Source organism: Raphanus sativus, chromosome 7 (genome assembly GCF_000801105.2).
Source record: "Raphanus sativus cultivar WK10039 chromosome 7, ASM80110v3, whole genome shotgun sequence".
Lineage (NCBI taxonomy): Eukaryota > Viridiplantae > Streptophyta > Magnoliopsida > Brassicales > Brassicaceae > Raphanus > Raphanus sativus.
In genome coordinates, this window is record NC_079517.1 from 3354164 (window position 1) to 3367312 (window position 13149).

General features: G+C 40.7%; 2 protein-coding genes across 2 annotated transcripts; both read left to right on the forward strand.

The window, feature by feature from the left end:
• The first annotated feature begins 414 nt into the window (after positions 1-414).
• LOC108815818 (F-box/kelch-repeat protein At4g38940-like) lies at positions 415-2193 on the forward strand. The gene is made up of 2 exons (XM_018588321.2): positions 415-556; positions 908-2193. Exon 2 carries the CDS (start codon positions 923-925, stop codon positions 2027-2029), a length of 1107 nt encoding a protein of 368 aa, XP_018443823.1. The 5' UTR covers positions 415-556; positions 908-922; the 3' UTR covers positions 2030-2193.
• Positions 2194-3387: 1194 nt separating this feature from the next.
• On the forward strand, positions 3388-4796 carry LOC108817399 (uncharacterized protein At1g10890). Its single transcript, XM_018590071.2, has 4 exons — positions 3388-3550; positions 3744-3860; positions 4027-4246; positions 4335-4796. The coding sequence occupies exons 1-4, from the start codon at positions 3429-3431 to the stop codon at positions 4596-4598; spliced, it is 723 nt and encodes a 240-aa protein (XP_018445573.1). The 5' UTR covers positions 3388-3428; the 3' UTR covers positions 4599-4796.
• Positions 4797-13149: the final 8353 nt, after the last annotated feature.

Here is a 13149-nt window from a genome sequence, read left to right on the forward strand (position 1 = left end):
ATGTTATTGACGATTTTACAACCGATAATTTTACCCGTCATTAAATGGTTTAAAAAATTAAAGATGGTTCACAAGCAACTCCGATTATAAGTGGTACAATGAGTCTAAGAATTTTAGATTACCAATATTCAGATGGAAAATATTACAATTATTTTGAGACGATTTGTATAATTGTTGCAAAATACCAATGACCACTATCAAACGTAAAAGTGCAAAATTGCGTTTAAAGGTGACAGTGGAAAACCAATCACACCTTAAAAGAAAATTGTGGCTTAGTTTTTTCCTAAACGCTTCAGAGAACAATCGTCAAGCCACCACGAATTGATAAATTTAATGGGCCAACTAAGACACTGTTGGGCTATAGATCTTGATTTGATTATTATGGGCCACAAATAAAACACTGTCGTTTTTAGCTTTTTAACATAAACCCCTGAAGAGGTTCTCTCCTCCGTCCATGCATCTTCTCTCTTCACACAAGTTACAAGTCTGTCGTCTCTTGAGCTCTCGAGTCTGTGCAAAACCGTAGTCTCCTAGTTGAAATTCCCGATTCTCGCAGGTTCTTTCCACAAAATTTCAACTCTTCTTTCTCTGTCTCTCCATTCTCCTTTACTATCTCATTCGATTGGTTTGCTTGTTGAAATAAATGTTAGTTGTAATAGTTTGAGGTGTTACTGTTGAAATCTACTTGATAACTGGTCCAAAGCTCGTACTGCGTACATGTTGAGTTATATATTGACCAATCCTTTGATAAAGTTTGAAACTTTTTCTAAGTGTTACTGTTGAAATGTTGAGTGAACACACTAACTTTGATAAAGATTGAAACTTTTCTGTGTCTGCTTAGTGTTACTTCTCTCTGAACTTGGAATCAGCTTCTCAGTGATTTAACAAAGCTGCTTCTTTTCCTTAGGTCGTCGTCTTTCAAATGGAGCAATCTCCGGAGCAGCTGCTGCTTTCTCCTCTGATTCCGTCACTCCCAGACGACGTGGCAGTTGATATCGTCGCTCGCGTGCCCAGAAGCCACTACCCGACTCTCTCTCTCGTTTCCAAGACTTTCCGGAAACTCATCGCCTCGTCTAAGCTCTACAAGAGACGATCTCAGCTAGGCATCACCCAGCACCGCATCTACGCCGTCCTCCGTAACCTCAAGACCAATGAGTTCAGTTTCTACATCCTCCACCAGAAACTCAACGGCTACAACCGCTTGGTCCGTGTCCGGTCCCTTCCTTTCTTATCTTCCCGCGCCCGCGGAAGCTGCTGTGCCCCGGTTGGTTCGAAGGTCTACGTGTTTAACGACATCTCGGCCCTCAGCTTTGACTGCAACTCTCACAAGGTTCGGTGCATCCCCGACATTCCTCAGCGGATGGCTTATAGAGAGGTTAACGCACTCGGGAAGAAGGTTTATGTGAGTGGTGATGGGTACTGTCGTTACGTCGAGGGGAACAGAGAGGGGCAGATGTGGCAGAAGTCAGTCACGGTGTTTGATACAGAGACACAGTCGTGGGAGCCTACGTTGGTTTACGAAGACATGAATGTAGGTGTAGGTCCCTTTTGGTGTGATTCCGTTGTGATGGAGGATAAGATCTACCTGAAAGGTTACGTGGACGGTGGTGATTCTTTTGTTTATGTACCAGAGGAGAGGAAATGGGAAGCGATGGACGAGGTGTTGAACTCTAGGGAGTGGGAGGGTGCGTGTGCGGTTGACGGCGTCTTGTACTATCACGATCCTTCCGAGAAGGAGTTGAGGGCGTATGATCCGAAGCAGGGCGTCTGGAGTGTTGTTAATGGTTTGGAGGAGTTTTTCGCTGTGGAGACTGCACGATCAAAGTGGTGCGATGCGGTGAGCTACGGTTCGGATAAGCTGGCTCTCTTCTTTCCTAAGAAACAGTGCGGCGAGAGGGTGATTTGCTGTGCGGAGGTCGCTTTGGAAAGGAGGCAAGGAGGTGAGATTTGGGGTGAGGTGCAGTGGTGTCATATTGTCATTGGCGATGGGCTTTTTGACATGGTGAAAGTTGTGTCTGTTACGGTTTGATGCAAGCGCAATAAACTCTTATGTCGTATTTTAATTAATCCTAAATGCCACGGTGTGGTTGGTTGTAAGTTTGCTAGCATCGTTAATGTAGCTAAAACCTTGAGAGCGTCTTGTTTAAAAACGTGTGCTATGTTTTAATCTTTGATCGCTTCCTTGAGACTTGATTGAAGTTTGCTTCATCAATTTAATGTCTTAGACTCGGATTTAAATTCATATATTTCCAGTAGCAAACAACAAATTGTGAATCTCGTGATAAACTCTGCTTCAATTTTACTTAAATGAAGTTAAATGTCAAGTGCTAGCTTACGTGAGGACTCCCCATGATAATAATTATCATATCACTAACCCAAAAGTGGCCATAACTTGCTCGAATTTAAGGATCATAAAACATGTATTTCAAGTAGTTGTTTCGTCTGATATATACAAGAGACATGTATGTCTGTCTGTCTCTATGCTCTGGTGACTGTGAGTGAGAATGGGTGGCCTTTTGAGAAATGTTGTTATCATGGTTTGATCCATAAACTCTCCTTACAAGTTGCTCAATTTTTTATTTTCTTCAAGCATTTGTCAGAGCTATACTTGTTATAACAGGTGTTTGTAGCAAACAAGTGGAGACACGATGACACACAGCCACTACACTACATGCACTAACCCAATCTGTACATAAGGCATGAGATTCTGACATTTTTTATTATTCTGTTAACAGAATGTTCTTCTGGCGGGGATCGATATTTTTGCAATAAGCATGACATGGACAATGGCAGAACTCGCCAGGAACGCACGAGTAATGAATAAAGTTCAATCTGAAATCAGAAACCATGACAAGAACAAAGGAGGTATCACCTTCTATAGCATATATCAGCAATCCTACCTGAAAATGTTGATCAAAGAAACATGGAGGCTACATCATGTAGTACCTCTTTTGCTACCCTAGAGAAGTAATGTCTGAATACCAGATCACTGCTACACTACAACCCAAGACACATCTTCTTGTCAACGTATTGGGCGTGATCCTGATGCTTGGAAAAATTGTCTTTTATGTCAACAACAATAGAGAAATATGATATCTGTCTACTTTTTATTTATTATTTATTTCCTTATACACAATTTTTATCGACTCGAGTACAGCTCGTGTAGCTCCCAAGACGGAACTTTCATGCTAAAATGATAAAATGTTTTTTTTCAACATTGGAAACTATGAAGAAAGAAAAAAAAAACTGTAAATTGGATAAAATGTTGGAATTGAACCGGAAACAAAGTCGGTTCCTTTTCTGTACCGGTTCGTAATTGTTGGAGTAAACCAAAAACATCGAACCGCGTAATTGTCTAGGACAAAAAGCTCTAGATTCCCATTAAATCATTGACCCAGAGCAGAGTCAAATCAATTTCCGGTTTGGGTATGGCTCGAAACGACTCGCGATCTAGGTCGCCCTCTCACCGGCGACGCTACTCTCGCTCCCCTCTCCGTAGCAGCCGTCGTACCAGGCGAGACCGCAGCCGCGATCCTCCCTATTCATCAAGGTCCGCAACAATCTTCCTTCCTTAAAACAACTTTTCAATAATGTTGGAAGAATCAAATCTCGATTCTTAACATGGTCGTGCGGGGGAATTAGGTTTAGGGCTCTACAAAGAGGTTTAACAAAGTTCATGTTAGATCCTTTTGTTATGTCAATTAACTGTTTCACGAAGCTCTCAGCTCTCCTTCGTTTTATAGGCACAGGAAGAGCAGATCTCCTACGCCAAGGCAACACCAAAGGGATAGAAGTAGCTCCTTGTCTCCTTCATCTACCGAGCATAAGATTGCCAAGAAGGAACAGGAAGCAAGGGCAAGGTAACTGTTAAACCTGTTCTGTCAAGCTAAGCTATAAGTATTGAAGTAAGCTTACAATAGCTTCTATGGATTATTATTATTATTATTGTAGAATATTGTAATGTTAAATGAACGAACGAACGAACGAACACATGCATTTTTTAATTACCATGAGTAAATTTTAAAGATTGCAGCATGAAGCTGAGCTGAAACGACTAGAAGAAGAGACGGCAAGGCGGGTGGAGGAAGCTGTGAGGAAAAATGTGGAGGAAAGGATGAACACCGAGGAAGTTAAAGCAGAAATAGAGAGGAGGACAAAGGAAGCCTATGAAAAGATGCTTCTTGATGTGGAAATACAGCTGAGGAATGAGAAGGAGTCTGCTCTGAACGAGGCAAGGAGAAAAGAAGTAAGTCTTAATTGTTTTTTGGGTTTTTGAAACTGGTTAGTTGCTGCTTTTACTGAAAGTAAGAAATGGGAAATTATTTTTTTTGAAGGAACAAGCTAGGAGAGAGAGAGAAGAGCTTGATAAGATGTTAGAGGAGAATAGCAGGAGGGTTGAAGAGTCTCAGAGGAGGGAAGCATTGGAACTTCAACGTAAAGAAGAAGAAAGGTATAGAGAATTGGAGCTGATACAGAGACAGAAGGAAGATGCTGCAAGGAGAAAAAAACTGGAAGAAGAAGAAGAGGTTAGAAACTCGAGCAAGTTATCAAATGGAAGCAGATCGCGATCCAAGTTGCATTTCGGCATGGGTTTATAATTAAGAGACATTGATGGGAGGCCAAAATCTGAAGAAGCGTTTTTGCTTTTTGTATTTAGAGATTATGAAGTTACAGGTTTACTGATCCAAGCAAGTATGTTCAAATCAACAGTATCTAGCAGACCGTTTCTTAGAGTCTGTTGTTTCACTATGTGAAGTGAACTGTGGAAAATTCAATATAGAGTTGGGTTAAGTTTAGCACCCCTTCCAGTTTCGTATTGTGAAATGTGTTGTTTCTGCAATAACTTGGCCGCTTCTTCTGTACTATTTTTCAGTTAACTTATGTTGGGCTTATGTAAAGGCTTAAAATAGACTTATCTTGGACTTCTGTAAAGTGGCTTATAAGGCTTTTTGTGTGAAGGACTTTGGTAATTGGGAGAGCTTGCATTAGCTAATTTCTTGCATGCATGTATGATGTATCCAGAAATTTTCACTTCTCATGTACAAGCCTTGACAAAGAATACGTATGTATATACTAATTATACAAAATATTTCTTTTAATATTAACCTGAAAGAATAATAGATGTATAGAGCTATTTAAAAAAAAAATTGTGCAATTTGAAGTCCCAAATAATTTTTTTAAAATAGGCAATTGGGAGTTGGGACCATTCTATAAAGTATAGAACTCACTCAATTATCTTATGTTTTGATTGCTACGAGGCTACAAAACAGACCCCACACACAAGGTAAACGACATCAAAACTCGTCTTTAATGTTACAAAACTTTCAAATAAATTTGAGGTTATTTGCATCACTGAAACGAAAATGAGTTTTGGAATTGGTAATAAGTGAGTTAATTTATATATTTTATAATTTAATTTTGAAATTTATAAAAATTTAGTTGTGAAAATTGTAACTTGTTTTTCGGAGATGACATTCATATCGACAATATCCCGATATAGACGATTTAATCGGGTCAGTGTGGGAACGGATCGATGTTGATCTGTGTTCATACTCGGAATATCTTTCCAACAGCAAGTAGGTATGGTTAGCTTAGCTTGTTTTTTTGGTGAGCTTAGCTTGTTGTACATATATAGTAACTAAGTTATTCCCAACCATACGTTTTCTTCTTTTTAAAATCTTTTTTTTTTCCTAACTTAAAAAAAAAAATCATTTTTTACACAATTTTAATAATCTAGAACTGCTTAATAGGTTATCTCTTTGTACGACCATGAAAACTTGCCTATGGTTCGTCTAGTAATATGGTTCGTCAACTTAGCAACTAAAAATGAAAGTTCAACGACTAGTCTTTCAGGAAAAAACAATAATAAATGGGTACATATAGGGTCCAACTGGTGACCAAGGAATGAAAGGGAATAATGTATTCCTTGACATTCCTAATAAATTTTACCATTTATAAGGAATAGTCATTCCTTCTTATTCCTTTTCATTCATTTTATTGTAGAGAATTAAAGAACAAATTTGTTCCTCACTAAATTTGATATGGAATGACTATTCCTCATCATTCCCATAAATTTATTCCTACTCATTCCTTTCTTATTCATTCCTATTGTTCCCGATATGGTTACCAGTTGGACCCATAGTATTGAGATAAAATATAGTACCAATTAAGCAGTAAATACACGTACGTACATGCATGAGTGATGAGTGTGTATTGAAATCTATCCATCTACACAAGAGAGTTGCAATCTTCATGTGTGCATGTGAAGATCATCACTGTATCTGGGGAAGTTCCACTCTCCACTGAATCAACGGAAAGCAGCCGCAAATTTTGAAATTTCTCAAGCCGAAAGCCTGGTAAAAGTATCTTGTCATAGATATCTACCGTACGTCCAAGAGTCAAAGATCATAAAATGATAGCTCTTGAAAAAGCATAGAATATATATAGAAAGAAAGATTCGGAACTTCATATATCTCATTTTCAACTTCTATTGTTGTTGAATTATTTCATGGGTGTTGTGGTTTTAATAAATGGCACCTCACTTTCTTAAAATAATACAAATATGTCAATCAGATTAATTGCAACTAAAAAACAAGAGTAAGGTGATAGCAATTTTGTGACTAGGGGATTAAACAAGACGATTAATTAGACCGGCGAAATATATTTGACATAAGCCAATGTATTCTTATATTGGTGACAAGTTCAAAACCTATTACATACATTTTGGTCAGAAAAAGTAAAACTTTATTTTAACATTGGGTAGAACTGTATTTCAGTGCTGATGCGTAGATACATTATCTTGAATTAGGCATATCTTGAATGATACTAACATACTTCAAAGATTGTGACTGAAAGTGAAATTATAGTAGTTGTGCCAGAGGAATCGAGTTAGGAGATGTGGATGTGAAATTTTTGTTTTGTATAGTGAACGATTTAATTTGGCATTGACAGATAATTAGAGTGGGTCCTGGGATCTGAAAGATGGCCCTCAAATTAATACACTTGACGTAGCCAAGTTGGAAGGGTCCATTTTCCCTTTGCACTTTGCGCATGCGTAACTCTCAAGAAGCTCTTTAGTGATCTTTCTACATCATCTCCTCTAATCTCATATAGGAGTATCGATTATCAACCCACTCAAAATACTTTAGAATAGACCATCCCGACAAGAAATGCAAGAAAAATAAGTAACTAGACTAGGCCTGCGTATCTCTTTTGATTAGAAACCAAAACATAATTAACTGTCTTTAATTCGTTCAAAAAGATTAATTGTTTTAGTTTCTCCATCGTTCATGTTTAACTCCCTTTCTGAAGTAGCTAGCTAGCTAGTACGCCGATTTAAATGACAGATAAAAAAATTTGACCAAAAAAAAAAAAAAAAATTTGACCAGAAAAATGACAGATAAAAAATATTCAATGGATTGTATTTGACTTTCTTAACTTTTTATATGAAAAAGAGTAACCTTTGAATTTCTAAACTGGGAATGTGACGTGAACCGATATGTACTTTATTTTTTTTTTTAAACACAACTTCCTTTAAACTTAACTTCAAAACTTACAAGGGCAAGAGGGAATTAAACATCCTCTTGAAAACAAATCATAAACTACAATAGAAAATGAGATCAAACAAGATAAGTCTTCATACGAAGTTGACAGCGAATCCAAAACAAAGTTTGAATACGTCAAAGAAGCTACAACAAAGTCGGATAGCTGAGAAATAGTCACAAGTGACGTTGAGGAACAACCCTCACCAACGAGAAAACACAAAGTAGTCTTGATTGCACCTTCTGGCCTCGTACAGACCGCTACGCAAGATAACAAATAGGTGAGTAAGTTGAACCGAAGACTCAGTAGATAATCCGAGAGAGCATCTCCGTTCATAGAAGAGACGCATGATTGTGAGATACTCTCCTCATCTGAGGAGGATGGCAAAACCCATATCAGAGTTGGTGAACCCACATAGAAATTCTGTAAAACAAAATGATATTGCAATAATCTCATCTTGTACATCCCGAAGAACCCTTCGTGCATTTTAAATGAGGAGAGGACCCTAGCTTTGAGGAGGAGACACAATGCGAGCACAAACAAAGCAAACGACAAGTTTCCAGTTCTAAATTCCGAGTTAGAAATTGTGGAGCCCCACGAACCCGAGATTTGAAAACTTTAGAAGTTGAGGTTTGAAGTTTGACTGGTGGCGGTATGGATGGCGGATGTCGGAGGTTTCCTAGCTGATTGAGGAGGGTGGATGTCAGAGTTGGAGGCCGGAGTGGATTCCCACTTAAATTGGACGTCAGGTTAACCCACGGCTGGCCCAGAGCTGGACCGTTGGATGAGACGCACGATGGACAGCCAGATCCACAAATGAAACCTTCAAGATAACGTCTTGACGGTGTGAGAGTGATGGATTTGATACGAGAAGAGCTTATACTTCCGATACACTGAGATTCCGAGCCTGAACGACGGGACAAGAGTGGAATCCCACAGCCAATTGTCGTCGAGACCACGGGATCTAAGGGGATGGAATGAACTTGCGGTGAAGGATGGAGTGAATTCTGGTGAAAGGTGCTGATTGAGGAGGTGCGGCTTGATTGAATCTTCCAGGAATCCCTGGTGAAGAGAATAGAAACGACGAAATAATAGGACATGATTAAAGGCAAGAGAGCGACGGAATAGCGGCGACGCCGGCGGATTAAGCCACTGCCGACGTCGAGATCTGGAGAAACCAACGGCGCTTCGATGTCTGGACCCGGGAGAGAAGGAGGCTAGGGCGAACTTAATCCAAAAGTGATATGTACTTTATTTATTAAATGCTTTCCGGAATCTATATATTATAGCGGACGAAATATTTTGTTTAGAAAACTATGTTTATTGGTTTGTAGAAAAGAGTATGCGTATGTGTTACAAAAAAAGAAAAAAGAGTATGCAGTGCGTTTAGTTTTTTTTGGTAAATAATGTTAAGATTAATACCAATTTTCTGAGTTTACATAGTTGTGGCAAGCCACTTATTACAAAATAGAAAACACAAGCAAATTAAGGAGGGTAAGAATACATAATCGAAAAGAAGAGCTGCAGCAAAGAAAAGGAGTCTTCAGCACGGGGTGGAACTGAGAGGAGGCGATCTCGCATTAGCCGATCAACTCCTGCATAGACCGCAGCTACAGGAGATGTTGCTTGCCTGAAGATGCGGTTGTTCCTCTCACGCCAAATGCTATAAATTATTACCTGCAGCAAGAGTTTTAAGACCGATCGACCACCCCTATAAGTCACGAACCGCTGGTGGTCAATGAGAGACAGCAAGGAGTCGAAAGAAGCTGGAGTTGTAGGCAGCATCCAGCCAGTGAAGCGATCCCAAACCTGTTTAGAGAAGTCACATGTGAAGAACAAGTGATCATGTGTTTCCAATCCATCAAGGCAGAGAGGGCATGCCGCTGGAACGTTCATTCCCCAAGATACCAGCCTATCACGGGTTGGCAACCTTGCTTGAATAGCTAGCCACGTAACAAAGGTACATCGGGGTATCTCCTCCTTGAACCAGATAAGCTTTGACCAAGGAACTGTAGGAGAAACCTGCCGAATGAAGTTCCACGTCCCCTTTGACGAGAATTTTGGCAGATAAGAACAAGGACCATTTCTCCACAAGAATATGTCCCCTCCACGCGAATCTAAAGGAGCCTCCATTGTGGTTAGAACCACTTGGAGTGTTTCTGCCTCTTCAGACCTGGCTGGAGGTAGTGACCAGAACCCATTCTGAGTTGCGTTGCAAACCGTCGAGTCAAGAGGGATCTGCAGCTCCCTCGGTCCTCTCTCGCCAAACATAGAGACTAAAGGCCCAAAATCAGTCCACCAATCATGCCAAAAGCTCACACTTTTCCCATCTCCAATATTACACCTCATCAAGTCAGTCACAAGAGGTCTAACCTTTAGCATCCGCTTTACCGTAGGGGAGAATCTACTGGAGTCTTCTGCAGCAGTCCAGAAACTTTGGCCAACAAATACATTACTCTTGAGCCAAGCCACCCAAATTGATCCCGACTCAGAGAAGAAAGTCCACACTCTTTTAAGCTCAAAGACTGCTTGGAACTCCTCCAATCTTCTAATACCAAGCCCTCCTTCCTGTTTAGGCCTGCAAATATTTTCCCATGACACTCTAGCGCCAGAACCTGCAGTAGTCTTGTTTTTCTAGAGAAAAGAAGCGCACATGGAGTCCACCTTGTTGTAGAACTTTTTTGGCAGAGAGAACACTGAGCTCCAGAAGTTGACCATACCATAGATCACCGAAGATACTAGAGTAATCTTCCCCGCAAAAGATAGGCTCTTAACAGTCCAGAAGTTGAGCTTAGTGGAGATACGCTCAAGGAATGGCTGCAGCGTAGCGAAAGTAATTTTCTTCGGGTTAAGCGGGAGACCAAGATATCGAGTTGGGAATGTCCCAATTTTAAAGCCAGAGATGTCACTTATCACTGCTGCCTCAGTATCTGTAAATCCACCAAAGAAGATCTCGGACTTCACAGCATTCATATCAAGGCCTGTCCACTCCTTGAAGCCTGACATTACAGCCTTCACCCCAGTTATTGAGTGTCTGGATCCATCAGAAAACACAAGGAGATCATCCGCAAACAAGAGATGAGTGATCTTAGGAGTGAAACACGAAGGATGAAGCCTAATGTGTCCCATGTCTACAGCCTTCTCCAAGAGTTTAGACAGCACCTCCATAACCATTATAAAGAGGTATGGAGATATGGCATCCCCCTGTCTCAACCCTTTCTTACCAGGGAAGAACCCAGCAAGCTCACCATTAATTGCAATGGAGAACCTCGGGGAGGAGATGCACTCCCTGATCCAAGTCACGAAGAGTGGTGGGAAATTTTGCGCCTGTAGAATCTTGATAACAAAGTCCCAACATACCGTATCGAAAGCTTTACGGATATCTATTTTCAGCATACTACTGCGATCACAGTTTGGCGACTCATACTTCCTAATCAACTCGGATGCAAGCAAAACGTTCTCTCCTAGACACCGACCCTTGAGGAAGGCAGACTGACTGCGGCTGATAGAAGATTGGAGGATAGGTTTGAGCCGGTTAACGATAATCTTAGTGATAACCTTATAGACAATATTGCAGCAGCTAATAGGCATGTAGTCCTTTAGCTTGCACGCTGCTGCATTCTTTGGGATAAGGGCAATAGAAGTCGTGTTCAGATCTCTTAAAAACGACCGTTCCGAAAGAACTCAGCAATGGCAGAGACCACATCGCTGCCCACAATATCCCAAGAAGCTCGAATGAATTCCACCGAATAACCATCTGGTCCTGGACTTTTGTTAAGAGGCATTGAGAAAATGGTGCCTTTGATTTCAGCCTCCAGAACCTCTCGTTTCAGGTAAGCATGTTGTAGGTCAGAGCATCTGAAAGTAAGAAGGTCTTGTAGGATATCAACACTAACCGGCGAGGAAGGCATGTCTGTTTGACCCAAAATACTCTGAAAATAAGCAGATGAGTGCGACTTAATATCCTCAATGCCTCCCAAGAAGTGATCAGATTCATCAATCAGGTAGTGGATATGGTTAGCGGCATTCCTTTGAGCCACTGTTTTGTGGTAGAAGGGGGTGTTTCTATCACCCACATCAGCCCATCGCACACGAGATCTCTGCTTATAAAATTTTTGTTCCGCATTAAGAAGTATATTCAGCTTTGCCCGCTCCCTATGCTCCTCAGATGATGTGCTACCATCAGGCTGAGTTAGTAATGCACGCTGTAAACCTTCAACAACCACAGTCTGCTGCTTAACTCTCCCTGAAATTCCACTAAAATGCCTCTTATTTAGATCTCTGAGAACAGGCTTAAGTAACTTCATTCGACGAACCAGCTTGTACTGGTTAGTTCCAACAGCTTCAGCCCCTGCCCAAGCGTCTGCAACAGTAGAAGTAAATTCCGGGTGATCAATCACATGATGATAAAATTTAAAAGGTTTACGCCCCCTCCTTCTGATCGAAGGGATCTTGAAGATACACGGAGAGTGATCAGAATGCCCCGGCTGGAGAAAGTCTGCAAAAGAAAGTCTGCAGTGCGTTTAGTTTTGTAATAGTATTATTTTATGAAACGAATAGTGTAAGTGATAAAGGAATTATGCAGAAAATATTCAGAGAACGATCACGAGGAAGGCCAATCAAACTCGAGGCAGAATAATGAAAGATACACGGTGTTTAAGGGGGTCGGTATCTGGTTTCTTGCTATGGGTCGGTATCTGGTTTAAGGGGGATTCCCCTCACCGTCTCTCCTCTCTTCACCTCCACCCACAAGCCATCTCCGCCGCCTTCACCATCCGGTCTCGTGCTGAGCTACAAAATAATGAGATTGGGCCTGGTGGACCCAACAGTTCCTGATGATTTTTCGGCCAGCCTAACAGTTTCACAGCCCATGTACTTGTGGGGGATGTTGATCATTTTGATCAATTTTCTAAAGATTTCCGGTGGATTCATCGGGTTCTTTACCGAAACATACTTGCACACAATGCCTTATCTTTCGTTTGCGAAGAAGTTACAACCTTTTCACTTACCGGTGGACTCATCGGGAATTTCATCTTTATCATTATTAGCGTCCTTTTCTCCGGAGAAGCGATCCATTTTATCCCCCATCTCCTTTTTGAGGAGTGTTTTCCCTCCAAACGTTAAATGGAGGTGTATGCCCATGTCTATAATCGTTTGTTTATCTTGTGGAGCGGTCCGTTCGGGGTCTGAAGATGCAACGGAATTTGTTTCGACTATATTCCGAGGTGCGGACTGGGTATCAACGTTACACTTCAAAGTGACTATCTCTCAAGTTTCTGGCACTGCCGTGAAGCTTGATTTTTCGACGCATTCGAGTTTTTCTCTGAATTCGCTGTCATCCTATCTTAGAGGTTTCTCTACATCTATGGCTTATGTTGTATTGTCTTTTGTTCACAGAGTTTGTTTAAACTCTGTTCTTATTTGTAGTCCCAGTATTTAAGAATTAATGAAATCGTGTTCAAAAAAAAAAACACGGTGTTTAAAGTACAATCTAATGGTGGGCCAAGCTCGATCTTAGTCTTAACACCAAATTTGCTTGTCCTACTCTCACATGTATCAATAAATATATAAAAACATAAATTTCAAATAAAAGTAATCGAACGATTC

Excerpts from the sequence above, each read along its gene's own strand:
- LOC108815818 (XM_018588321.2), top strand. The coding sequence starts at position 923 with ATGGAGCAATCTCCGGAGCAGCTGCTGCTTTCTCCTCTGATTCCGTCA.
- LOC108817399 (XM_018590071.2), top strand. The coding sequence starts at position 3,429 with ATGGCTCGAAACGACTCGCGATCTAGGTCGCCCTCTCACCGGCGACGC. Across the intron at positions 3,551-3,743 it reads GATCCTCCCTATTCATCAAG|GCACAGGAAGAGCAGATCTC; the intron begins GTCCGCAACAAT and ends TTCGTTTTATAG. Across the intron at positions 3,861-4,026 it reads GAACAGGAAGCAAGGGCAAG|ATTGCAGCATGAAGCTGAGC; the intron begins GTAACTGTTAAA and ends TAAATTTTAAAG.